Source organism: Gossypium raimondii, chromosome 9 (assembly GCF_025698545.1).
Source record: "Gossypium raimondii isolate GPD5lz chromosome 9, ASM2569854v1, whole genome shotgun sequence".
Classification (NCBI taxonomy): Eukaryota; Viridiplantae; Streptophyta; class Magnoliopsida; order Malvales; family Malvaceae; genus Gossypium; species Gossypium raimondii.
The window spans coordinates 44,679,201-44,705,825 of record NC_068573.1 but is presented as its reverse complement, the minus strand read 5'-3'; the positions used below and the strand labels follow the sequence as shown (position 1 = coordinate 44,705,825).

Sequence of the window (26,625 nt, the reverse complement as noted above, 5' to 3'; positions counted from 1 at the left end):
ATAAACCGAAATTAAAATTGAACTAAATGAAGCGAAATTGAAGGATTGTACTACAAATATTAATGAGATGAATTGGATCAATATAGATACTTTACTTTTTTGTATTGTATATAATGTGTACAAAAAATAGAAATAAAAATATATATAATAGTATAAGTCAATACACCCCCTCAAGTTTGGGGTTATGAAACACCTAACTTGTTAAGACTAGGGTTGCTTTAGGTAGTGCTTTTGTAATTGTGCCAATAATCTGATCGGCCGCAAAAATATGAGTGACGTCCAATTTTTTTTTCTGAACATGATCACAAACAAAATGTAAATTTATCTTGACATGTTTCATTTTTTTATGCAAAACTGAGTGTTAATTGAGAGATGTCGTACATTGTTTGTCACAAAAAAATTTCGGAGCATGAGATGGTGAAAGTTTGAACTCTTTTAACATGCTCATAACCCAAATATTTCTGAGGCAGCAGTTGCAATTGCTTGATATTGAGCTTCAGCGGAGGAGTGGCGAATGGTAGATTGTTTCTTTGAGGACCAACTTCCTGGATTTGGACAAAATAAAGAATAAAATCAATTGTCGAATTGCAATCAATGTGATCACTCGCCCAATCAACGTCTGAGTACATATAAAAGTTTGGATTCATAGAATGAGTGAATCAAAGAGCATAGCTAGAGATTTGTTTCAAGTATCGAAGAATGCATTTCAGTACTCTCCAATCTATGAATGATGAAACATACAAAAATTAAAAAAGTTTGTTCACAACCAACGTCTTGTAAATGAAAGACATTAGAGTTTACCAATAGTTTCTTAATATATAGTGGCATTAGTAGGGTTAGACTCATCTTAAAGCTTGTAACGGTGAGATGAGCTCATAAGAGTAAGAATTTTTTTGTTGTCCTGCATCCTTGTGCCATTTAAGATGTCTTGGACGTATTATTTCAATCCAATAAAATTTTGTAAATGAATGATAATTCCAATATAATTTTCAGGGTGATTTCAACAAAGTAATATTTTGCAACCAATACATCAACCATGATGGTTCTAAGATTTTGCAAATAAATGGTGATTCTAATACAATGCACTTAGTCACCAAAAGGTTAATATTTTGCAAATCAACAGTGGTGATTCCAATACAATACACCCGTCAAAAAGTGATACCTATACTTTTTTTTTGGTCTACTTTGACACTTACACTTAACAATTAAGTCCATTTTTATTCATGAACTTAAAAAAGATAAAAGTTTAATGATGTAACATTTGAGATTGTATCACATCATCACTTGAAAACTAAAAATTTTATATAAATTTTATGATGACGTGGTACAATCTCAAAGTGTCTAATTCAATGTTTTAATAACTGGACCGGTGGTAAAACATATTAGATCACTGGTTCTCGTTTCAACTAGTTTTATCGATTCGACTACCAAACAACAATAATAAATAAATAGTTAAAAATTCAAAAAAATCTAAAAGAAAATTTAAAAAATTGTTAAACTAGTTCAGGTGTCTATTTTTGTCCTGATTTTCAATTTTTATCAATTTCAAACAATTTTCAAGTTAATCGGTTCAACCTCTTTGGTCGGACGATTATATCGATCAATTTTTGGTCTATTCAATTCGATTTTATTCCTGTAACACTGGTAATATCATCAGATTTTGACATAATCCAAATTTATAAATCAAAATAAATTTAATGTCAACTCCATGTCCATTCGAAAATACCCTTTAAATTTGCTTAAATTACCCACTCTTTCTTCATTTTTAACTCCACAAAGAAGCTTGAAAATTCCATCCGACTCCCACCATCGACACAAGGTCTCGTTATATAAAACCCTAACCACACTCTTTCAACACCCGATCGCATACTCAACACTTCCCACGCAGCTAAACTCTCCTAAGTCAAAACATGGCAATTATCTCCGAGTTTCAAGAAGAAGAGGCCAGACCTTCCGCTTCTTCATCGCCGAAAGCGGTGCCGTTTAACGCCAGCTTGGATCCGTCGGACCCTGTTGGGTTTCTGGAGAAAGTTTTCGATTTTCTGGCCAAAGAAACTAATTTTCTTGAGAAAGAGAACTTCGATAAGGAGATTGCAGTGGTCGTGAGAGTTGCTAAGGAGAAACATAAGCAGAAGGTTGAAGAGGTGGCTCCGAAGGTGGAGATAAAGAAGGAGGAAGTGAAGAAAGAGAAGGAGATCAAGGAAGAAGTGAATAGGGAGGCAATGGAGGTCGATAAAAACGAAGACCAGTCTAGCTCTGGTTTGAAAGGTTCCTATTTCTTAATTTCTATTAATTCTCTTCTTATTATATTTTTTCTGGCTAAATTTCTCCTTTTATTATTGTTATTATTGTAAATTTTATTTTGAATGCAAGGCTATTTTATGGACATTTGGGTCTTTGTTTAACTGGAAAATTATCTGAGGTCTGCATTGTTAAATGTTTGCTTTGTGTTTTGAAATTTAGATGATGAAAAGCGTTTAAAGGATAAAGATACTTGTTACTTACTAGATTATTTAGGGTTTAAATTTGTATTTATATCACGTTTGCTAGTAGTTGTGAGGAATGAAATGATGAACAACACCATGCTTTTTCTTTCCCTGTCCTGAAACTTGAGCAGGGCCTCTTGTATTTTGGTTATGGAAAGGGACCTTATAGTAAGCAAGCTCGAGCAAGTTTCAAGAGTTGAGTTACATAATCAAGCTTGAGCTTTGTGCTGTCTCTGGATTTGACTCAAGCTCAGTTACACCGCTAGTAATGTTATGCTGGTCCTCCATCCTCTTGTCTCCCACTTAGTGTCATGATGGTGTGATAAGTGAATGTCTTTTACTAAAAATTAAGTTAGTAATTGTCCACGGTGTGAGGGCTTTTTAAATGCTCGTTTTATTCTGTATAGAAAATATGGGAACATGTTGGATAGAATTCTATTGCCTCAATATTTTTTGGGATTTAGTTGAAGCAGGGAGGTTTGATTGCCTGAGCTTGATGATAGTCTTGGTGCAAATTGGGATTTGATTTCCTTGTCCTGAGCTTGCATTCACCCGAAACTTCTTGTTCAATCACTCGCTCTCTCTGCCTCTCTCTCCATCCATCCATCTATCTTTTTGTTCATTTGTTAGCCAATTTAGATGTGCATTCTCACAATTGGGGCTAATGGTAGGTAAGATTTTATTACACGGTTATGTTTGTTAATTTCATAAGTTGGCTACAAAGATGTGCACCCTGTTGGAATGCTTGTAAAAAAGGGACTTCTTTACTTTTGTATGTATGGGTGTCTTCTTTTTGTTGGTTAGTGGGATGGGGATGGGGAGGTTTATGATTAAGCTTTGCATCGGATATTTTGAATTTGGTATTGTTAGAGGCAAATGAAAATGAAACACAAAGACTAATTATATTACTCACTGTATTATTTATACTTCTCTAAATCTTGGACAGTTCCAAACAAAGGCAATGGACTTGATCTGGATAAGTACTCTTGGACACAGTCCCTTCAAGAGGTCACTGTCAATGTTCCAGTTCCCAATGGAACAAAATCAAGGTTTGTTGTATGCGAGATAAAGAAGAATCATCTAAAAGTTGGACTTAAGGGCCAGCCTCCTATTATTGATGTAAGTTAGTCCATGTGCTTTTTGAGCAAATCTTAGTTTGTTTGTATCCTAGTCACATACTTCTTTATATTTTCAGGGGGAGCTTTTCCAAACTGTCAAACCTGATGACTGTTACTGGAGCATAGGTATGTTATCTCAATGAAAATAAGAGTTGAAGTACTGCAAATTGAACTTCATTTTCTACTTTTCTTTTCTCCCTTCAGCTAGAGTTTACAAGTTCGCAATTATTAGGTTTGCAAGTATTTCAATAACCTATGTCACCTGGACTGAGGTGTGAATGATGTTTACGGTCATGTATCCGATTACGATATATTCAAAAAATTTTCCATATATTTTTGGGGTCTTTTGGGAGTTATGTCTCCGTACCCATTACTAAAAAGTGTGCCTGACATGGGTGTCAGATATAAGTACTTAAAAGAAAAATAAAGAGGACTAGCAATATATATTTAAATTCCAACCTAGTAAATCTTGACTTTTCCGAAATCAATTTTGTAGTTGGTTCTTATCTTCTCTCCTTGTTTATTTTCTTTCATTCTATGCAATTTACTTGAACTTTATACGGAAATGCTTTTGAATCTGTCTTTTATTTTCTCAAAGAGAAAAGTTCATGTCTGGTTAAATTTTACATTGAGTGATATTTTAGCATTGTTGACCAACCAAATAGTTGTTTCATTATTATTAGGATCGTCTATATAATCGCATTGCAATTGTGATCTTGAAACTCCTATACTTTTTTGTGAAAATGAAACCATGTTTAATTCTGCAACATTCTCTTTTATCGGTACTATAAAAATCTTCCCACACCTCTTGTAGAGGATAGTTGTGCACTGTCGATCCTTTTGACCAAGCACAACCAAATGGAGTGGTGGAAATCATTGGTGAAAGGAGATCCTGAAATTGACACTCAGAAAGTCGAACCAGAGAACAGCAAACTATCTGACTTGGATCCTGAAACACGGCAAACTGTAGAGAAGATGATGGTAATTAGTTCTGCCCTTTCCATTATATTTTGCCTCTGGATATAGTTTCTATCTGCCAAAAGAGCTCTCATCCCGGAACATGCCAAATTGCTTAGTTTTTCTCTTTTATTTCCAGTTTTAATTTTACTTGTTTGCATTTGTAAACTTCAGATTCATCATAATCCATAATTGATACTTGTCACAAATTGTGCTCTTTGTTGCAGTTTGACCAGAGACAGAAGGCCATGGGCCTTCCAACCAGTGATGAGCTTCAGAAGCAGGAAATTCTAAAGAAATTCATGTCCGAGGTAAACTATTCTCTTCCAAAATTCGTTCATCCAAGATACACCTATGGGTTACTCTTTTTTTCTTCCTCCCAACTTTTTTGATCCCCATATGGAGCTTTAGCTGATAATAATAAAATTTGCTTGTGTGTTTGCAGCACCCTGAGATGGACTTTTCAAGGGCAAAGCTCATGTAAATGTGAGTGTACCCCAGTTTTAGCTTTTGTCCTATGATCCTTTTTGTTTTGGGCAGAATATGAAATGGTGAACGGTTTGAACAGTGTTGATAGTGGATATTATACTCTTGTAGACATCAGGTTTTTGTTAAGACTTGAATTTAAGAGTAATTCAAGAGTTTTAGTTATCCTATATAGACACATATGTATGGGTATGTATGGATGTGGATGTTTACATTTCACTACAACCGGCTAAGTATTATCGTGAGAAGCTTTAAAAAATATTTCCCACCTCTTATCCTATGACCCAATGTAGTGTCAGAAACTTTTTTTCAGCTGTCACCACTATAAATTCGGTACATATGGTATTATCGTGGTGAAAAATGATCAAAGATAATAATTCCAATTACACATATCGGGTTTTTGAATTTAAAAATGTAAATTTGATTGTTAACATTTTATGTTAAAAATCATTTCAGTAAATTTAACTGTTAATGGTATTAATAGTTTAACCTAAAAACATATTTTAGCTTAAAAGTATTTATTATATCATTTTCTAAGTTAAATAAATGCTTTTTTTCTTTTAAATATGGTATATTATTGCCATTTTTAACGTTCTTATTTCAATGCGATACATTTGGGAAATAATATGATTTTTAGTTTCTTCCATCTGAAAGATAAAACAGTATGGGAAAGTTGAAAAGAAATTTGATTTCTTTTAAATCCAGATTTTATTTATTTGATTAGAGTAGTACAAACTAAAATTCTTGAAAATATATTTTTAATTTGTGTATATTTCAATTATATGAAAATACTAATCAAATTTAGTGAATTAAAAATATAAAGTAAAAATTATGGAAAAATAAAATTATGTCAAACATTGGATGAAAACATTTATATAGTAAATTTATAAACAAATTAAAATAATAATTAGATGTGGCTTTGGTTAAAATAGTAAAATTGATTAGTTGTGGTTGTAGGCTAAATCAAAAATCTTTTTAGGGAGGCAAAATTAAATTGTAATTTTGTGATGGTAAAAATATAATTTTATCATTTTAATAATTTATATCTTTATAATTTTTAAAGGATTGAGTAAATTTTATTATTTTTAAGAGGCCAAATTATAATTTTATCTTTTACTAAATTAAAATTTTAAAATTTTAAATAGCCTAAATTAAAAAATTCATTTTAGGGGCGAGTCCTGCTAACCCTTTGTTACACCCCTGTTATTATGTGTGTATATCTTTCTAGATTTATCAGGATAAAAAGAACATAAATACCTCAAATTAATATTGGTTACTTTATACAATAAATGTGCTTTTGATAATTGCTCAATTGATAAGTGAAACTAACTTAATAAGCCCTTTAAATATTGTATATATATAGGAAGATATTCATTTTATCGGGTAACACTAAAATTATTTTCCGTATTTTTGTACTACTAATTTTTAACAATTCAACCATTAAATTTAATATTTCATTTATATAGAACATACATATCGAATTTGATGTAAATTAAAATTTTACAACTATTCATTCTATTAAAAATATTCAACCACTAAATATATATATTAATACATTGAGTATCATAGATAAATATGATAGAGATCAAATTTATTCAAAATTGACATACATAACAAATATAATTAAATTGAAAATAATCTAACCGTATAAAAAGAAATAATTTACATAACATCCTAAATTTGAACACAGGAAAATTATTATGCACAGATTTGGTTTTATCTTTGTCCTTTTTTCCTTAAATTATGCAATATCATATTCATTTTATGATGAACAAAAATCATTTCTTTCAAAATCCGCGACCATCCCCAACAGTATAACTAGAGTTAGAGTAGAGTGTTAAGTGCCTGCTGCACCTAAGACTTTGGTATTTTGGGGGGTTTGAATAAGGAAGTCAACGTCCTTTTGGCGGATAAACGTGGAAAAACATACGAAACCAAATTAAGGCGTCAATGGCTCAGCTTTCGTATTCACAAGGTCTTGTGCAAATGAAACTTCCAGGTTTTAACTCACTTTGAACTAACTAGTATTTAAGTTTAGTTCAGCTACAAATTGAGACAATTAAACTATTCCAACTTCTACGGTTCTACCCCTCAGGCTTCCCCACAAAAGTATTAATTATACATACATGATGATCAAGGAAACCATAGCAGCGATACGCACCATGTCAAACACAAAACACTCCGTTTCTTAACGGAAGCGTCTTTAAATCAGTCCTTGCCGCTGCAGATCGGTATACGTCTTCTTGTTATAGATGTTGCCCTCTTTATCTTCATATTCTTCTTCAAGATCCGGACGCCACTTGTTCACTCCTTGCCGTTCTCTTATCTTCTCCCACAGTTCTTGTGCTTCCTGCGCAACCAATTTTTTGATTTAATGCTTCCAGGTTAATCACTAAAATGACCCCACAGATAAGAGATAACCCCCCCCCCCCCAATAAATAGAACCCATCACTATTAATTTATATCTAAATAAACTTAGATTTGAAATAAAAACTTATCAAAGTACATACGGGCTCGTTTGAGTATAAGAACAAGTATAAAGCCTTCTTTAATAAAAATAAAACAGTTCATGGACTTAGTATTTTAGCTAATAATTATCAAGAAAAAAAAAAGATTTGTCTAGCTATCTTTTTGCTTTATGTGGACAAACAATGCCACTAGCTGTGAAAACGAAAACCAACGGCAATGGCACATAAACTCAAATCATGAAATAGACCACATATAGGCAAATGAAGCAGAAAGAACGTAAATCATTGCACAATATCTGAAAAATAAGCATCCCATACCTGAATATTGGTTATTTCATTGAAGTTCTTAGTGTTAGGGATACCAAGGCATCGCATGCCATGTTGATGCCGCCATTCTTTGAAATGCCTCTCGAAGGCCCGACGACCCCAGTAGCTGTAGTTCCCACAAATCTCGCACTTAAACTCCTGAAGAATAGAAATGAAAAGGGGACAGAGCTATATGAGATACCGTGACTTGGGAATAAAAACTAGGCAATCAAAGAGTGAAGAAAAGTTCAAAAGCCCCTGTGCAGCCACTCCATCCTTCCTCCTAGGTTGGTTCTTATCGAGCTGAGTTCACCCAACTAGATTCAATTAAGCTTGTTTTATCTAGTAAAATATAAGAATGATTCTCATGCTTAATTTCAAACTTGATTATTTGTGCTCAAGCTTGAGTTTTCAAATTGAGATTTTTCAATATTATTTAAAAATGGAAAAGCTCGATTAGGCTCGCAAGTTAATCTGTCAAGTATTAGGATCTTTGAATTTAGCTTGCTTGATAAATCGACCTTGACCTTGACTCAACAATGATTGAGCCAAATCCGTGAAGTACAGATGTCTCTTTAAGACTTTAACACCTGTACTTCCTCCTTGAATTAGAAGAAAATGTGGAAGAGAAAAACATCAACCTTTTTATTAGGATTAGTCATAAAACATCAAGGAAAATATACTTATAGATTTAAGAAAACACAACAATAAAAAAAAGATGAATCTCATATTCATTCGAGCTTTGACAGCTTCTTAATTAGTTATCTGTAACTTGACAACATAGTTGCACATGCCGAAATCTACATCACGTAAAGAATTAGTAGGAGAAATTACCTGACCAAGACCATGAAGTTTATAAAGCCAGTAAGGGATAGGCTTCCCATCCCAACCCATTGGCAATTTAAGAGGATTATAGATCTGTTGATCTTCATCATCACTTTCAGTGTCAACTTGTGTCTCTTCCTGTTAAGAGAGCAACAATTTTTAGTAAGAAAACCACCCTAAAATTTTCAAGAAAAAGTTTCTGCATTTGTTTACTGTATTTTTTAAAAATCTATAACCGGATTGATAATTCAAAGGCACTGGTTAACCATGACAGTTGCCCAATCGTTAGTGCCTTATTAGGATGAAAAAAAAATGTCCAATCAATACAACATTCATTCAGTGAACAATAGAAGTCAATGGTTGTTTCTCCTCTATTAATCAGTAAATTCGATCAAAGATATTTCATCCCCTATATTTGTTTTGCCTGATATATATAGGAATTGTGTAAAATACTAAAATTCCTAATTCCTGCCATCTAAAATGTGCCCTTCAGATTTAAGTAAAAAACACAGAAAAAAAATCGCCAAGTTACACCCAAAAGTGAGCTGAAGACCTGAAACAAGACTGATACTTAGTGAGTTGGTTCATACAGGCCCCCACATTTAAAACTCTACCTACAGCCATCCTTACAGGGTGTTGAGGGCAGAGATTAGTGAACTATAATCATACCATCACAGTATAAGCAATGAAATTTTGTTCTAGTATTAGAAACACTTGAATTACCATGCCATAAGAGATTAACTTACCTCCTCCCGTTCTTGTTCCATTTCCTCATATGTCAACGCTTGCTTCTTTACTACATTTTCTTTTGTTTGTTCAATTGTCTGCAAAAGATCACAGAAATACTAGTTAAAAATCAACCCCTATAATCACCATATCTGGACTACAAACAGCAGCAACATACTTTTGCAAAGGCTTTCTCTCATATTTTACATTTTTATCAAAGATAGTTAAGGGCAAAGTAAGCAACCAACTAACCTTACTCAGTAAATCACAGAGTTTCTTCATCTTGGCCTCCACTAATGCAATCTGTTTCAGACTGTTAATGTCTTGTGAAACAGCAGTAGACCCATTTTGTCGAGGTCCATGTGAGCCTTTTGCAAAATGTTTCTTGTCCAGCTTTTCCAGCGGTGTGTGCTGTGAAAAATATATAGACATCGAATATACATTTGTCAAATTTATTTGATATCACATTACCAGAACACAATTACCATTAGACCAGTCTATAGTTATCCCATCAACATTTCGCAACATAAAACCTAGTATCGTATTATTTCATAGCTGTATCAGGTTTCATCATTGGTTGTCCATCATCATCCTCTAATTCCAGTCTACAAGTCCTTTAACCTATTTCCTATCTACATGACTCCAAATGATATATTCCAAATTCATTAAAGCAAATTCTAGCAAGAGAGTCTGATATGCAGATTTCTCAAAAACCATTTTAAATTTCAAAATAATGGTACAACTCCAGTTGCCATCCTAATATAATCACGATTACCAAAAGTACAACACCAAGAGAGAGAGAGAGAGAGCTATTAGCCTAGGTTACTCAAACTCAGGTGTGTGTGTCAAATACAGGTATGTTGTCTGACGCAAGTATGTTCAACTTATATGGTCCATGTATTTGGAAGAATCTTGGAAGGTAATATCCCCAAATACATGCATAGATAAGCAATAAACATGGGTATTTCAAGCAAAGTGAAAAGTTGGAGCACGTATTACCTTGGTGAGCAAAAGCCTCTCTGCCCGCTGCTGGACAGTACCACCAGTTTTTAGTCCTAAGGCTGCCAATGCCTGCAAGGATAAATAGACAATTCACTCATCATTAATTAAGCAGGAAGCCAAAAAAGAGCTAATTCATGTTTTTACTTTTAAGCCGTTAGCAAAGTTTTTTAAGTGCATATCAGATAATTGCCTTGAACATCTCAAACAATAATGCCTTTGGGTTCTGGTAAAGTGACAAAGCTTGAGATGCAATTGAGATGGATCTTAAAAACCATATTAGAGCAATTAAACAGAAGAAAACTACTCCGAGGTTGCATTTCATTCCCACAGTTCAGATAACAAATGAATTCCAAATTTATGTTTCCAAAGATAGCACATACGAACACAATATATAACAGCAGGAGAAGTTATAGCCTTCTCCACATAATCTTTTTCACTCTCAAAATAACTACTCAAACTGAAAGTAATCAGCAAGATAAGATGTTTACAATAACAAGATCAGATAATACAATAGCAACATGTTTCTTCATTTTTCACTATTTAATACAACTTGATCATGCATTTGCCTAGAAAGAATGGAAAACACACATTTCTCAGCACTGAAGAGATTGGAGTCACTACAACAAACTGGCTTGCAATGATGACATAATCAAAGAGGACCGAAATTACCTCCTTTAACTTTTCTGGACCAACTTCCATCAGCTCTTCAACTGTGCTGTAATAATCAAGATCAATCATGGTAAGCTGGGCAGGATCATCTTCATTTTCTTGACCCTGCTTCTCCCATCCTTGTACCTGGCCATTAGCCCACTGCTCCTCAAACTCAGCCTCGAGCTATCACAAACCACCATAGAAGTATTTCAATTTATCAGAACCATAGTATTTCAAAAAAAAAAAAAAGTTCCATCTTATATTTATATAGCGCAAGTCAGACTTGTCACTCATGTCAAGTTTTTTTCCTAAAAAATCTATAACCCCATGTTACAAAAAAGGCTAAAGTTTAGCATCTTTGCATCCTCAAGGTTAAGAACCTCTTTTTGGATAAGATATTCAATTAACTTTTAAGTAAATAATGTGAAACCTTAGAAAAGATTCTGTCAAGATCTTGCAGTGGTTCAGTCCTCTGAAAGAAGTAAATAAGATACTCCAGAAGATTCTCCATGTACTCCCTGTATTGCCTACAAATAACAATATTTGCAAATCCAGTATAAGAAGCATGCCAAATAGGTAGAAAAACAGAAAGCAATTGAACTGTGGCAAATCACCTTATGAAAAGCAAGAATAAAAGCAGGATTGAGGAAATTTTACCTTGTTGACTTCAATTTCCAAGGGATATTGTGTGGCTGTGAAAAGACATCGAGGTAAGCCGAGTATTCAATTTTGGCTCCAAATTTAGAATTAATGTACTGATTGAACAATTCGTGCAGGTCCAGGTACCGACCAAAGGCTTCCTGAAATGTATTTTGCTAACAAGTAAGACCAGACAGCAGAAAGGAAATCATAACATAAAATAGGAAATTACTACAACAAAAGGTGCTTAATTGTATGTGAGTGTGGGACAGAGAGACCTCGCCACTGAACTCAATGACTGGTTCTTCCTTAAGTAAATCCTCATACTCTTCATTAGCATCGACAACACGAGCAGCTGGGTGTTTTCTATGGTACTCACGAATCTGCAATTAAGTAACAATTACTTCACTGAACATCGATTTTGGATTAAATTTATCCTCCTTCGCTAAAACAGTAATTGTGAAAATAAAAATAGCTGGGATTTATTCATGCTTCTAAGAAAAAGCAGGATTTGTATAAATTTCCAGCTTAGCATTTTCGGCTCAAGGTTAAAAACAAACTAAAAAGTTACCTCCTTCAATCTATCATAAAAAGCACTAAAGACATTAACTCCAGTAGCCGTTTGACCTCCAAGAGCAGCGATTTCGTCTTTCCTAGCATTGTCTTTATCTTCATATATTTCAACCTGAAGCCATTCAAAAATAAATACAAAAATTAACACAAAATAAAACAAAATCTTTAACCATATCTCAATTTCGCATGGGATAGGGAAGAATTACTAGCTTCTCCGTGGTGGAGATGATGGTGTCGATATTATTGCGGACGCGGTGGCTTTGATACAATCCGTCTTTCGTGGTAGGTGGATCATTTTGCAAGTCCTTCACTATGAGCCGCTCAAGCCGTTCCACATCTTCGTGAGCAGCCCGAGTCACCTCTAGTAGAGTTGAGGACATCTCGGCTTCCGGTTGGCTTAGCCGATTCAACCAGTCTAGGGATTGTTTATCTCAGTTAATAATTGCAGTAGCAAGGGTAAGCGTAAGTGTAGGGGTGAAATTGAGCCGAGTCCGAATACTGGCAAGCTTGAGCTCGACTCGAATTCGGAGTTCAATACTCAGCTCGAGATACAATCGAGCTCAAGCTCGTTTACCAATTTTCATACTCAGCTCGATTGAAATAAAGTATTGTTTTACACAAAATAATAACAATAATACGACTTTTTCAATAACCAAGTCCAAATAGTTTGAAATCATAAGTAGCATAGATACTTCCACCAGATCAATGTCATGATATAATAAAAACATAATCATCATACTCAATATAAAGTGATATCATGGCAGGAAAACACGCAATGAAAACAATAAAAATGACATATTTTATCATTAAATAGAAAAAAACACATAGAAATGTAGGGTTACCAGCACATCAAATTTGGAGACTTGGGGCAAAATTAGAGTGAGTAAGCAGCCGATGCTGATGGAGTCCAAATGAGCTTCCCAAATTCTCTTTGCTTTCTCTGCCGGGAAGATAAAAGCTTTCCAGATTTTGACTCCAGTGAAAATTTCGACCACCGCCAAAGGTCACCGTCTAGGTCTAGCTATCATTCACAGTGATTCAAGTACCAAAATGAAATGGGTCGAGGGAGTTTGAATTCTTTTCGAATATCGGGGTTGTGCATACGGGACGGGATCTGGCTATGAGTGGCAGTTAAGCGGCTAGGAATTTTGGTGTATGGGCTGGGTTGGGAATGGGGAGAGGCACGGTGAGATAGGGTTTGGGTGGGCTTAGGTTTAATATTATAGTAAGGGCATTACTGTGATCCAATAATATAAAAGCTCTATAAGATTAGTGATTCGTTCGAGCTGGGTTTTACATAGTTGGAATGCAGCTTGATCAACAACTTGAGTTCAATTAGATAATTATTAAATTGATTTTAAGTATTTTGAGTTAAACTCATGTAAATTATAAGTATTTATGTCTGATTTGTATTTCTAAATAAGGGTGTGTAATCAATTGATTCGGTCAATTTGATTAAAAATATCCAAAAATTTAATTTAATAAATTTTCATTTTGATAATTTATTATCATTTTACAAATTAAATTAATAAAGGAGTGTTTATAGGAAATTGAATTATTTAGTTGTGGAAAAAATACCCAATTATTTCCTGTAATTCAATTCTGTGTAAAAAGTAAAACTAAGTTTTTTTCCTTAAAACCTAAAAATAATTATAAAAATCAAATTAAATGAAAATATAGAATAATTATTTATGTAAAAGCTGAAGTAATTTTCTCTAAAACCTTAGGGTTTTCCTTTTTGATAGAAAAATTTAAAATTAATTCTAAAAAGGAAAAAAAGGAAATTAAAAATATAAAATGATTTTCTTGGTAAAGATCCAAGATTGCTCATAAAAATCTAGATAATTCCATATAAAACCTTAAGTTTTTCCTTTTTATTGAGAAATAAAATTAATTTTAGAAAAGGAAAAATAAAATTAATTTTAAAAATATTAAATGAGTGATCAAAATGAAAATTTATTAAATTTGAGTGACTAACATGAGTGTATAATAACATTGAATTAGCCGTGACTGACCAAAATGAAAATTTGTTAACAGCTGTGTCTAATTTACAATTTTTTGTTTTATGGCTAAAATAAAATTTAATAAAATTGTGACTAACTATATGATTTACCCTAAAATTTAAACCATAAAAGATTCACATGCCTACTGTATACAATACACAATACAAAACTTTTCATAATTTATAAAATTTTAAATTAATAATAATAAAATTATACTTTTAACCTTATAAAAATTTAATTTAATATTTTAAAATATATAAATTAATTCAACACCCCAAAAAAAATGTGCCCCTTTGACGGTTCATGCTTTCTTGCAGTTGTAGAACGGTGGGCAGAAGAAGTTTACGGGCATACTCAAAGACCTTTTAATTATATATCCAGAAGATTTTTATTTCGAGTTATAGTCTCCCTACAGAAAACATGCTTTATTCTGTTGGGTTGACCAATCAGATTCCATGGCCAAAACTTTATCCGAGGTAATCCGATAAAAAAATCTACTGATATTTGTTTTGTTTAATATTTCACTAATTCAAATAAAACAAATTAAAAAATATTACATAAATATGCTGTGATTCTTGTGAACCATTGATGTGACGGAGCTGAAGTTTTAGGACACGAAATATGGCCATGTAAGAGGTCCTAATCTTACACGCCACCCAGTAGTATCAGACACGTGTCCTTTTAGCCTATTTTCTCAGGTCTAAGTCTGATCTTCCTTGTCAAAGAAAACACCGTTTCTATTAAAAAAAAGCGCTAAACAAGCACAACTCTCCACGTAATATGATTTGAATAGATCATCGTTTCCCTTACCCCACCTCGATTCACTCGACGCTCTATCCAAGCTCCACGTGTTTCTTAACCTAATCAAGTGCCGTCCACGTCTCCTCTTGGATAATCATAGTCGGTGGCACATAAAAGCCCATGCGTCCTCAACACGTGATCTCATTCGCTGAAAACCAACTGCCCTAATTCAAATGCGTTTTCACTCTGCCCCTATATATATCAAGTGTTAAACTCGTGTTATTTTTACCCAAAAAATCGTCAACTTCGCATTTTTCGGTTCTTGCTTTTCATTTCAATTTCATTTAATGCAGAAAAAAAGAGGAACGGATACTGAATCTTCAGTCTCCATCACGAAAGATCCTCGAAATATGCCGTTAGATCAAGGTAAATTTGGCAGATTTACAGTCATCAGAGCCAGGAATGCTCGCCGGAGAAGAATGGAAATAAGAAGATTGAAGTGCACGTGTGAGACGATGATGAATATAACCATCACAAAAAACGGAAGCGATGCTGACAGTGACAACGGTCTTCTTCATGAATCAAAATCAAGCGACGGTTTAACGGAATTATCGCTCTCATCGTCTACTTCTTCTTCTTCGTCATCGTCGTCGAAGCAATCATCATCAGAGGAGAACGACATCGTTTCAGCTAAGAAGACTTGCATAAAAAATGATGATGTTCAAAATTTAAAGTGCAAGACGTCGACACACGGGTTACTATCAATTATCGGTAGGAGAAGAGAGATGGAAGATGCAGTGAAAGTGGAGTTAGGGTTAATGATGAAAAGTGGGTTAGAGTTTGATTTTTATGGAGTTTATGACGGGCACGGCGGGTCCAGGGTGGCAGAGGAGTGTAAGGAAAGGTTGCATAAGGTGTTGAAGGAGGAAATAATTGAGGATAGTAAGGGAGGATGTGGTATTAATTGGGGAAGAACGATGGAGAGATGTTTTGAAAAGATGGATGAAGAGGTGAACAGAGGGAAGTTAGGAGAGGAGATGGTGGGATCGACGGCTGTTGTTGCCGTGGTTGGGAATGGAAAGTTAGTGGTGGCGAATTGTGGGGATTCTAGAGCTGTCCTCTCCAGAAGTGGCGTTGCTGTGGCCTTATCTTCTGATCATAAGGTAACTTTTATTTTTTTATAAAAGTACATTATTTTATTTTCATTCTTTTTAAAAACGTGGTTATATATTTCGACATAATTTGCTATAATTTCTTTTAAAAAATTTAGCCAAATATAACATTTTCGGTATTTTTGGTAAAAATTCGCTAAAAGATATGTAAGTGTTAACGATTGAGTTAAAAATTTGATAAAATCGTTTATTTTCAAACCCAGCATTCCCTTTTAAGTGATTGGTGGATAAATTAGTTAGTGATATAAAATTATTATTGAAAATTAAATAAAATAATTGTATATCTTAATCGATTTAACATTTTAATATAACGAATGACTATAAATTCAATGTAGTAATAATTTTCGACTTTGTTGTTATCAATATGTATTGAAGCCTGAGAGAGCAGATGAGTTGGAGAGAATTGAAGCCGCCGGCGGATGGGTGATAAAATGGAATGGACATCGCGTGCTTGGAGTACTCGCCACTTCAAGATCCATAGGTAAAATAACCAAAAGCATCTCATTTATGAGGAGATGGTTTTGTAACAGGAGAGTAACATTTTTGAATGTGCATTTGCAGGCGATGGGTGCCTCAAACCATTTGTTACATCCACACCAGAAGTGAGAGTAAGCGAGCTTAACAATGGCGATGAATTCCTGATACTGGCGAGTGATGGGCTGTGGGATGTGGTATCTAATGAAGTGGCATGTGGAGTAGTGAGGCGATGTTTGAACAGCCAAATGACGAAGAGGAAATCATCGCTTCAGTTCGTCGACGGAAACCGACGTGCCGAAGCAGCCGCGGCGATGTTGGTTGAGCTTGCCATTGCTCGAGGTAGCCAAGACAACATTAGTGTCATAGTGGTTGACTTCAGAAACTCAACCTATCACTAATCTCCAGTAAATCTCCAGTAAATCTATCCGTGTATTATAATTGATAATTTGTACAAACGAGGCTTAGAAATTCGGGAATAAAATAATTGTACATGTTTGGAATTTTAATTTTTAGGTTTTAAAGTCGAAATTTAATTCATATAATGAGTTTTTTTTTAATGTCATATTTTAATTATTTTATATTATATAATTATATGGTATTCAAATATTTTTGTATTAAAAACAAACTTATTACAAGTATTAATAATAAGTCTTTTAGTATTAATGAATTTTTTAAAATGGTATAATGTGTTTGGATAAGGTAGATTTTTAGCTCAATTTGAGTTTTTTTTTTTGGTTTTTAATTATATTTTTTTAAATATTAATTTCATTATAATCTTTCTTGTCACCTGCCCTTGCCCTCTAATAGTACTGTTGAGCTACACTCGCTAAGATATAGTTACCAAGAGCAAAGCCTTACAAAGTCTAAATGTGAGGTTTGATGGGCGGTGTGTTTATTTGCAGTTAGTATAAAAACAGCGGTGACGGTGAGATTAGATACTGTAACAGTATTGTAGCGTGAGACAAAAAGTAAGTTAAACGCATTGCACCCAATCGCCCATTCAAACTCACCCTAATATAGGGTTACCCTACTAAGAGTACCGAGTCCTTTGTCAAAGCAGTCTACCTCGATCTTTTGGCCTTCATATGAATTATGGGACTAGAGTGTAACAAGTAGAATAACTTGGCGTAGGTGGGACTATTGTATACATACCCTAGGTGTTTAATTGGTCACTTGTCATATTAACTCTACCCTATTAGTTGAAGACGAGTGAAAGGACTATTGGAGATAACACCGGAACGGTATAACAATTGAGGGGTTATCAAAGTTAGTACCCAAGCGGTACTGTTGTTGTGGTGGTTGGTTTTTAGTGGCTATTATAGTTCTTTGACTGGATCTCAAAATGAGTAAGGGTGAGTTTGGATAGGCAGTGTGTTTACTTGCAGTTAATGTAAAAATAGCGGTGGCGGTGAGATTAGACACTGTAGCTATACCGTAGCGTGAGACAAAAAGTAAACTAAACGCACCGCATCCACTCAATCGCCCATCTAAACTCACCCTAAGGAAGGGGGGTGAACGTAAAGAGTGAGTGGGCTATTGGAGGTAGCACCCAAACGACTTTATAGCTCTATATAAGTCTGATTTTATAACTTAAAATCATATTTATTTTTTTATATAATACTTAAAATTAATTATAATCTTTAAATAATAAGATAATGCACTTCAACGTACTTAAATTTACATTTTCATACATTAATAACAATATCGATTTTATCGACCTAAAACTCAATTAGCAAAGTCGATTTTATAACTTAAAATCATATTTATTTTTTATATAATACTTAAAATTAGTTATAATCTTTAAATAATAAGATAATGCACTTCAACGTACTTAAATTTACATTTTCATACATTAATAACAATATCGATTTTATCGACCTAAAACTCAATTAGCAAAGTCTGATTTTATAACTTAAAATCATATTTATTTTTTATATAATACTTAAAATTAGTTATAATCTTTAAATAATAAGATAATGCACTTCAACGTATTTAAATTTACATTTTCATACATTAATAACAATATCGATTTTATCGACCTAAAACTCAATTAGCAAAATTAATACTATTTTATAGTTTAAAATATTGTATGATATTGGTAATAACAAATCTAGTATGTTAGAAGTAAATTAACTATATTTGAATTTAATTGTAAGGCGCTTTCTATCAAATCTTAAAGTTCTCATAAAATTGATGAATCGAAACGAGGATTGAAATAGTAAATAGTAAATATTATTAAAATAAAAAGAAATTAATATAAGACTTCAACTTATTCATAATTCTTTCTTAATTCTTAAATATGCAGTTAAATATGCTAAAGTAATATGTCACTGCAAATCAGATAAATTATATTAAAAGTAATATTTAAACTGTTGACAAAAACATTTCACCATTGTTAATTTCCTTTCTTAATATATTATATCTTATTATTTTTGCAACTAAAAATTAAAATGGAAAATAAAATTCAAATAAAATAATTAAAAAATATAAAACTAAAATTGGAATATAAGAAAATAATCATATAATAAAAATAAATATCATAATTCTAACTTAAGTAATCTAAGAAAACAAGGTTTGCAAAACAATACTAAATGACATTAAAATATCACATGACAGAAAGTAATACAATACTTGCAAAATTGACAATATCTTACAAAAATTTGATATGAAATATTGTCAAATTTTGAGCCTTGCTAGATTTCGTATCGTTCAATTTTTTTTATGGTTCGTAGATGCTTTAGCTCGACCAAGAATAATTTTCTTACCCCATTCGACTTTATGATTTTAATTTGTTTTTGTATTTGTAATGATCCATTATTTTATATTTCCCTTTTTCAAAAACCAAGGTTTTCACAAAAATGGTACCTTGCTAATCTACAAATTCTGATTATATGAAAAAAAAAATCACTCTTATTTTAATTTTTATGACGATTAACGATTAAATATATTTACTTTTAAGTAGGTTCATTTTAATATTTTAGGACCTCTTGAGGAAACAATAAATTGGGCTTTTTTTTAAATATATAAAATGTAATACAATAAAAGTTAAAGAAAACTTTGGAGTCCAAGTATCTATGGTGAAAAATTGAAAATTTTACACATTTAATTAATTTATTTTAGTCTGATTTATTTTCTCATGTTAAAAGCTGAAAAAATATTTTTTTGGACCCTTTTCATCCTGAGCCTTACGCGGCTGTACTCTCAAATAATCCATTACTTTTTAAAAAAATCTCTTTATATTAGTTTAAACTAACTCATTTTAATTATTTTTATATAATTAATATTTCAATGAACGATGATTAATTTAGTAATATAGTTACATTCATTGTACACCTTAAATTTTAAATAAATTCGATATTTTTATCATTTTAATAAAACAAGTATTATATTTTAATATCTAATGGTTAAGAATTAAAATAATAAAATACATATTTTATAAAAAATATTTATAATTAGGGATAAATTTCAAAACTATACATGAAATATGATTTAACGTGTAATTATCTACATGAACTTTAATTTGGTGCAATTTTATACATGAAATCTTGATTTGATCAAATTATTATAAATTATTAACACAATTATTAATATAACATCATTTTATGTTTATATCTTGCAATAATATATAATTGTATTTATCCAATATAAAATAACTTGATGTATTTATTTATTTAAATGTATATGATTAAATCAAAATTAAAGTTTTAAGTATGCATTTAAATCACAACTAGAGTTTCAAGTATATAATTACACGTTATATCAAAATTAATGTATAACTTTAAGATTTATCCCTTATATTTACACTAATGATTTTTCTTAAATATTTCACCTAACTTTGGAATCTTGCAAACCCATTACAAGAGTGAAAAGTTAACCATGGTTAAGTCCTTTGTATTAAAAAACCCAATAAAAGAACTGTTGTGTTAGGGTTAACACAGAAAAGTAATTTAATTTTCATTTCTTTGGGCCAACTTGAGCGGGGGAAAAAAAGAAAAAGAAAAAATAATTATAAAAAAATCTCCCGAAAAAAAACAAATTTCCTCAGGTTCTCAAGGGCTTTTTGACAAATGGGTCATTGTGCGCTCTGATTGATGTTCGTCTCAGATTCAAAAATTTCTTTACAAAGGTATTTTTCTATTTCCACTTTCATTTCTACTCATTTTTAAGACGCGTAATTCTCTGTGGCTTGTAATTTTCGTCGAACGTTTGTAGAATCTAGGGTTTTCAAATTTCTAGCGGGTGATAGAATTTGGGAAGGTTAATTTGATCGTTATAACCCTTGTTAGAATACGGTTTAACTTTAGATCCATGGAGACCTGGAAATTTCAATTTACTCTTCAGTGTCCTTTCCTTGTAGTTTCCCTTACATTTGGGTTTCTAGTTTTTGTTATTCAATGTAACCTAAATTTCATCATCATCTTTTTTTTTTTTTTGGTTTCTGGTTTACGAGTAAAGACTAAGAAACGCCGAGGAAAGTCTGTCGAGGTTGATTTTTTTTTTTTGTTAAATCTTTTGAAGTTAATTAATCTAGTTCTTTATGGAGACTATTGGAGTTTTTTTTGAAATTTCTTAGCAATTCTTTTATCTTGAACAAACAATGTTTTGAGGTTTTGGGCTGTTTCATAAAGTAGAAAAGGAACCGAACTGTTAATATTCTTAAGATTGAGAAATTGAGTTTGTTCTCTTAAGAGGAAATGGTGGTGAGGTGTAAAATCCAAGCACGTTTTATTGCTGCTCGTAACAAGTTGGTGAAATTGTGATCTCATCAAATATTAAATTGTTGCTTTTCATATATTTATGAGTCATATTGTTGCCCTGTAAGAAACTTTTGGCTTTTCTACGTTTGGTATGTTAGTTGTTCTTGGTGAAGGTTAGCCTGCCTTAGAATTATGATGGAAAACTGTTCATCTTTTTTGCCTTGGTTCATTGCTAAAATCTCCCTAAACCACACCAGAACTGCTGATTACGTCTGCAAAGTAGAAAGCTCTCATCTGTCACAGCTGTTATCTGGATAGCAAGAACTAAACATGTTTGGTCAATGCTGTGGGTATATGTGAGGCGAGTAGTAGGACTTGGTATGTGCTGTGCGGTTTAGGGGGAAAAAAGCAGCAGTCAAAAGAAATGAGGCTGACAAACGAGTAAGATAGAAGTTGAAACTCTTGAAAACAGAACTTTATAAAAGAGTCTAGTTTCCGAAGCCCATGTCTTGAGAGAAAAATTGTAACGTGGCTGTAAATCTATTTTACAGCTTGTTTATACTAGACTTGTAAATGAAGTTTTAGTCCTAGCCCTAGATTTAAACCCTAAAGATAACTTATAATCCTACTCATCTATCTATTTCTACTAATTACTGAATAAAAATGAAATAATAAAATAATATAAATAGCTACTGTGTCATGCGGCATGTGCCTACCATGGTTAATATCAAATGGAATATCTTGAGAAAAATTGCTACAGGTTTTAGCCATTGATGTATTTTCTGGGTGGATCGGTAATCTCAGTTCATTGTCAATGCATAGACGTTAGATGATAGTTGTATCTTTCCTTATGTACGAATCTAACCATGGCATCTATGACTATGTTCATAGATAACCATATACAGTATCTTCTGCATGCTCTTTTGCTTATAAGTACCTGGTTTCCTTGTGTTGGTTGGGTTCCTGGTCACATTTACTTCTGAGCGTAAGATGAATGCCGTTAAATCCACATAAAACTCTTTTTCTCATGCTTACAGGCTCGAGAGAGCTGATTTGTAAATGCGCAATGATATATTTCTTGGAAGGATGGTCATATCATTCATTATTCCACCTCAATTTGTATTGCAAAATTAACTGTCACCGTCTGAGATAAAAATGGAATGTCTTGAGCTTTTTGAGAAAATGAATGATTTGGTATTATTATTCTTTGAGAAGGTATTGTGATGGTAATGGGTAGTTAGATGTGTTTGTATTGATGTTGAAATTTTATAAGAATTTTTACTCATGCTTCTGCTTAAGTAATGGTGAAACTTGCTTCTGGTTAAGATAAGATTCTAGTGTAAGATACAGAAACATGCAATCTCTGTTTAAGATTATCGGTTTCTCTAGAAAGCAAGCAAAACTCGAGTTTTAATAAAGATTTGTTTTGTTTTGTTTGTTTTTTGCGAAGTATAAGCTTATAGTATAATATCCAATTGGTAATGCATTTGCTTCTCAATTAATTCTCTATTTTATGTGCGTATATTTATTTAAGAATCTTCTCTTCCTTTGGATCAGGCATAAATAACTTGGAGCTATTACCTCTGGCTTAAGGCATGAAAGAGCTTTAAGCTGCAAATTGTGGGTTTTGGTTGTAGTTTCATCATATTCATAATACCTAGGTGAGGAAGAAACACATTAACGTCTGAAGTTATGGAGTGCAACAAAGATGAGGCATTTAGGGCAAAAGAAATTGCTGAAAGGAAAGTTAGAGAGAAGGATTTTGCTGGAGCTAAAAAGTTTGCTATGAAGGCTCAAAATTTGTATCCTGGCCTTGATGGTATCACCCAGATGTTGACAATACTTGATGTTTATATTTCTGCCGAGAATAAAGCAAGTGGGGAAGCAGATTGGTATGGTGTGCTTGGTGTGACCGCATATGCTGATGATGAGGTGGTGAGAAAACAATACAGGAAGCTGGCTCTGATGCTTCACCCTGATAAAAACAAGCTTGTAGGCGCAGATGGTGCTTTTAAGCTTGTTTCAGAGGCCTGGAGCTTGTTATCAGATCAGGCTAAGAGATTAGCATATAACCAGAGGATAAATTTGAGAGGAACACAACAAAAGTTTCATACTCAAAGTGATGTTTCATCAATGCCACCTGGAACAAATGGCTCTCACAGTTCTAGTTCTAACATAAAGTCAAATGCTAGGACTCAAAACGGTAACAACCGGGTAGGTCAAGCCTCATTTGCTCCTCCTCCTAATAAAAAGCCTGAAACCTTTTGGACTGTTTGCAATAGATGCAAGACACAGTATGAATACCTCAGGGTTTACTTGAATCACACACTTCTATGCCCTAATTGTCATGTGGCCTTTTTGGCTTTAGAAAAGGCCCCGCCTCAAAATGTTTACCAGTCAACAAATTGGTCTAGCCAGCAGCAGCGGGCTTCTGGGCATCATGATGCAAATAACAATAATCCATTTAATTATGGAACAAATTCTTCTAGATCTCAAATTTCAGAACATGATAGATTGGCTCAAGAGAAAGTGAAAAGGGAACGTGAAGAAGCTCTTAAAGCAGAGAGACTCCCGAAAAAGAGAAAAGATGACATTTATGTTAATGGTTATGCAGGTAAACTGGCAACTCAAATGCCCATGGGAAATGGACCTTGCTTGGGGAGTACATCTGAATCTAGGGGTCTTTTCGGAATTGGAAACACCTATGGGTATTCTGGTAGCTATCAGAAGCACATCAGTCAGAGGGAATTGTCATTACCTGAAATTCGTAACATGCTGATGGATAAGGCCCTGCGTGTCATTCGTAAAAAGCTTAAAGACTTGAGCTCTGTAACTGAAGCTAAAAATGGTGACAAAGTTAAAGGGAAGGCCAGAGAGAAAGAAAATAGGAAACAAAGGAGCATGGCAAATGGAGATGGATGTGATACCAATAAAGATCATCAGGGCAAGCAGCCTGTGCCTGCCTCTTCTCCTGGTGAATCTGGTAGAGGGACTGCACCATTGTCTATAAATGTTCCTGATCCCGATTTTCATAATTTTGACTTGGATCGAGGTGAAAGTTCTTTTGAAGATGACCAGGTCTGGGCTGCTTATGATGCTGATGATGGGATGCCCCGTTTCTATGCTCGAGTTCACAAGGTGATCTCCTTGAAGCCTTTTAAGATGAAAATCAGTTGGCTCAATTCTAGGAGCAACAGTGAATTTGGTGAGCTGGACTGGGTAGGCTCTGGTTTCTCCAAAACTTGCGGGGAGTTCAGAAGTGGCAGACATGAAATCAGTGAAACGTTAAATTCTTTCTCCCACAAGGTTCAGTGGACTAAAGGCTTGCGTGGGGTAATTAGAATATATCCTAGGAAGGGGGATGTCTGGGCTCTTTACAGGAACTGGTCTCCTGACTGGAATGAACATACACCAGATGATGTGATACACAAATATGACATGGTGGAAGTGCTTGATGATTATAATGAGGAAGGAGGAGTTTCTTTGGTCCTTCTAACTAAGGTTGCCGGTTTTAGGACAGTTTTCTGTAAGCAAATGGACCCCAAGGAAGTGAGGAGGATTCCAAAAGAAGAGATGTTTCGCTTTTCCCATCAGGTGCCTAATTACTTGCTTACGGGCCAAGAAGCTGATAACGCTCCAGCAGGATGTCGTGAGCTAGACCCTGCAGCTACCCCTTTGGATCTACTTCAGGTAATTAATGAAGCCGATAAAGCACCCGTGGAAGATAATTTAAGCAAAACTAAGGAAGAGATGTTAAAAGAGCCATGAAGGATAGTTTGTAGAGTATAGCAAACAAGCTAAGGATGATTATTAACCAACGGTTCCTGCCAAGAGAAACCATAGGATGCTAAAAGATAAGGAATATAGAATTTGGAGACTGCTGACTACACCAGGTTAGTGGGTTTTGAAATTTCAAGCTTGATCCAAACTTAGGAATTGCATTGTTTTTTTCTTTGTGCCATAGTCGGATCCGATTGCAATCCATTATTTTCCCCCCTTCTTTGATATTAAAGCTTCATTTGAAAACTCATGGTATGACTATACTCAAAATTTAATAGAAATTGCTGCTTGTACTGTATTCCTGATGATTGCTTCAGTGTTGTGTCACATTGCCCGTCTGTTAATGTTAATGTTTATGGTAATGAAATGTTGATTCTGTTGTGAAATATGAACTGCTGAACTTGAAATCTCTCTATCGGAGTCTGTCCGGTTGCCATGGGATTGGGACCTTCACATTTTTATGGGGGGTGTACTAAGGAGGTCTACATTGCAAAAGGAGACTGGGAAGACAACGATCTCTGGTATAACTTGTTTTCTGTTTCCTTAGGGCTTTTTTTTTCCGCCATTACAGAAATCAACATACTGTATTTACTTATATCAAACACCCTCAAATTATGGTTCATATTTTAATTTAGTCTTTAAACGTCAGATGTTTTAATTGAATCCTTTTAAGTATCAGTCATTCAATCTAGTCATTAGCTTGAGCACTAAATGTGAGCTCAAATTTAATTTGGAGCATGGTTAAAAGCACGTAATCAAATTATAAACACGTTTTTCTTTATTGAACAAATAATTTACATCCAACGTGTTAAATTTTATTGACAATATTAGATTCAAGTTGGTGGAACAATAAACACACATGTTGACAATTTAATTTATATGTTAGGTTTGATTCAAATCTACATTGAATGCCTAGTTTAAGATGGTTTAACACCATCGTTTTACAGTCTTAACACTATCTTCCTGTCATTCTAGAGTTTATGAAATCACAATTACTTGAAATTGAATTGAATTTTATTTTGTTTAATTTATACTTAATTTTAATTTGTATATATAAATGTTTTATAATTAAACTAGTGAAAATAAATTAATACAATTTAAAAAAAAATCAAATTATTGATTATTTTTATGTACTTGAAAAATGTTTTTAAAAAATTTTATTAAATGATATAAAACAATAAAAAGTTTGGTTAAAAAGTAACAAAAATCCAAAATTAAAATTAAAAACACAAGTAAACGTTATCAGCGTACCTAAAACCCTACTAGATGCATAGAATTGTTTGCAAAGGAAGATATCATTGCAGAAGAATTGAAAGAAGTTGTATTCATTTAATTGGTAGCAAATTTACTTTTAGTTTAAAAGTATAATAACAAGTATCAATAAATTTAAATATGAACTTTTTTCAGTGCATAATTTCTTATGTATTTATTTATACGTATCATTTCCAGTATAATTAATTTTCCTTAATCGGTGGACATAGTTCCATTTGTAAAATATTATTTTTCTCCAAGATTATC

The 26,625-nt window shown here is 33.2% G+C and overlaps 4 protein-coding genes across 4 annotated transcripts; 3 read left to right on the top strand and 1 right to left on the bottom strand.

Annotated features, from left to right (window-relative positions):
- Window positions 1-1,773: 1,773 nt before the first annotated feature.
- LOC105800153 (protein BOBBER 1) lies at window positions 1,774-5,217 on the top strand. Its single transcript, XM_012631093.2, has 6 exons — window positions 1,774-2,268; window positions 3,433-3,605; window positions 3,682-3,730; window positions 4,419-4,585; window positions 4,789-4,872; window positions 5,007-5,217. Exons 1-6 carry the CDS (start codon window positions 1,911-1,913, stop codon window positions 5,043-5,045), a joined length of 870 nt encoding a protein of 289 aa, XP_012486547.1. The 5' UTR covers window positions 1,774-1,910; the 3' UTR covers window positions 5,046-5,217.
- Window positions 5,218-6,986: 1,769 nt separating this feature from the next.
- On the bottom strand, window positions 6,987-13,356 carry LOC105800151 (splicing factor SF3a60 homolog). The gene is made up of 13 exons (XM_012631092.2): window positions 13,080-13,356; window positions 12,444-12,652; window positions 12,236-12,349; window positions 11,943-12,047; window positions 11,683-11,825; window positions 11,456-11,552; window positions 11,044-11,208; window positions 10,372-10,443; window positions 9,625-9,783; window positions 9,393-9,470; window positions 8,656-8,784; window positions 7,834-7,980; window positions 6,987-7,397 (listed from the first exon to the last, which is right to left on the bottom strand). The coding sequence occupies exons 2-13, from the start codon at window positions 12,615-12,617 to the stop codon at window positions 7,251-7,253; spliced, it is 1,530 nt and encodes a 509-aa protein (XP_012486546.1). The 5' UTR covers window positions 12,618-12,652; window positions 13,080-13,356; the 3' UTR covers window positions 6,987-7,250.
- Window positions 13,357-15,214: 1,858 nt separating this feature from the next.
- On the top strand, window positions 15,215-17,136 carry LOC105800150 (protein phosphatase 2C 51). Its single transcript, XM_012631089.2, has 3 exons — window positions 15,215-16,144; window positions 16,529-16,634; window positions 16,715-17,136. Exons 1-3 carry the CDS (start codon window positions 15,329-15,331, stop codon window positions 17,026-17,028), a joined length of 1,236 nt encoding a protein of 411 aa, XP_012486543.1. The 5' UTR covers window positions 15,215-15,328; the 3' UTR covers window positions 17,029-17,136.
- A 3,438-nt stretch (window positions 17,137-20,574) lies between these two features.
- Window positions 20,575-25,493, top strand: LOC105800149 (uncharacterized). Its single transcript, XM_012631088.2, has 2 exons — window positions 20,575-20,756; window positions 22,885-25,493. Exon 2 carries the CDS (start codon window positions 23,020-23,022, stop codon window positions 25,093-25,095), a length of 2,076 nt encoding a protein of 691 aa, XP_012486542.1. The 5' UTR covers window positions 20,575-20,756; window positions 22,885-23,019; the 3' UTR covers window positions 25,096-25,493.
- The last annotated feature ends 1,132 nt before the right edge of the window (window positions 25,494-26,625 follow it).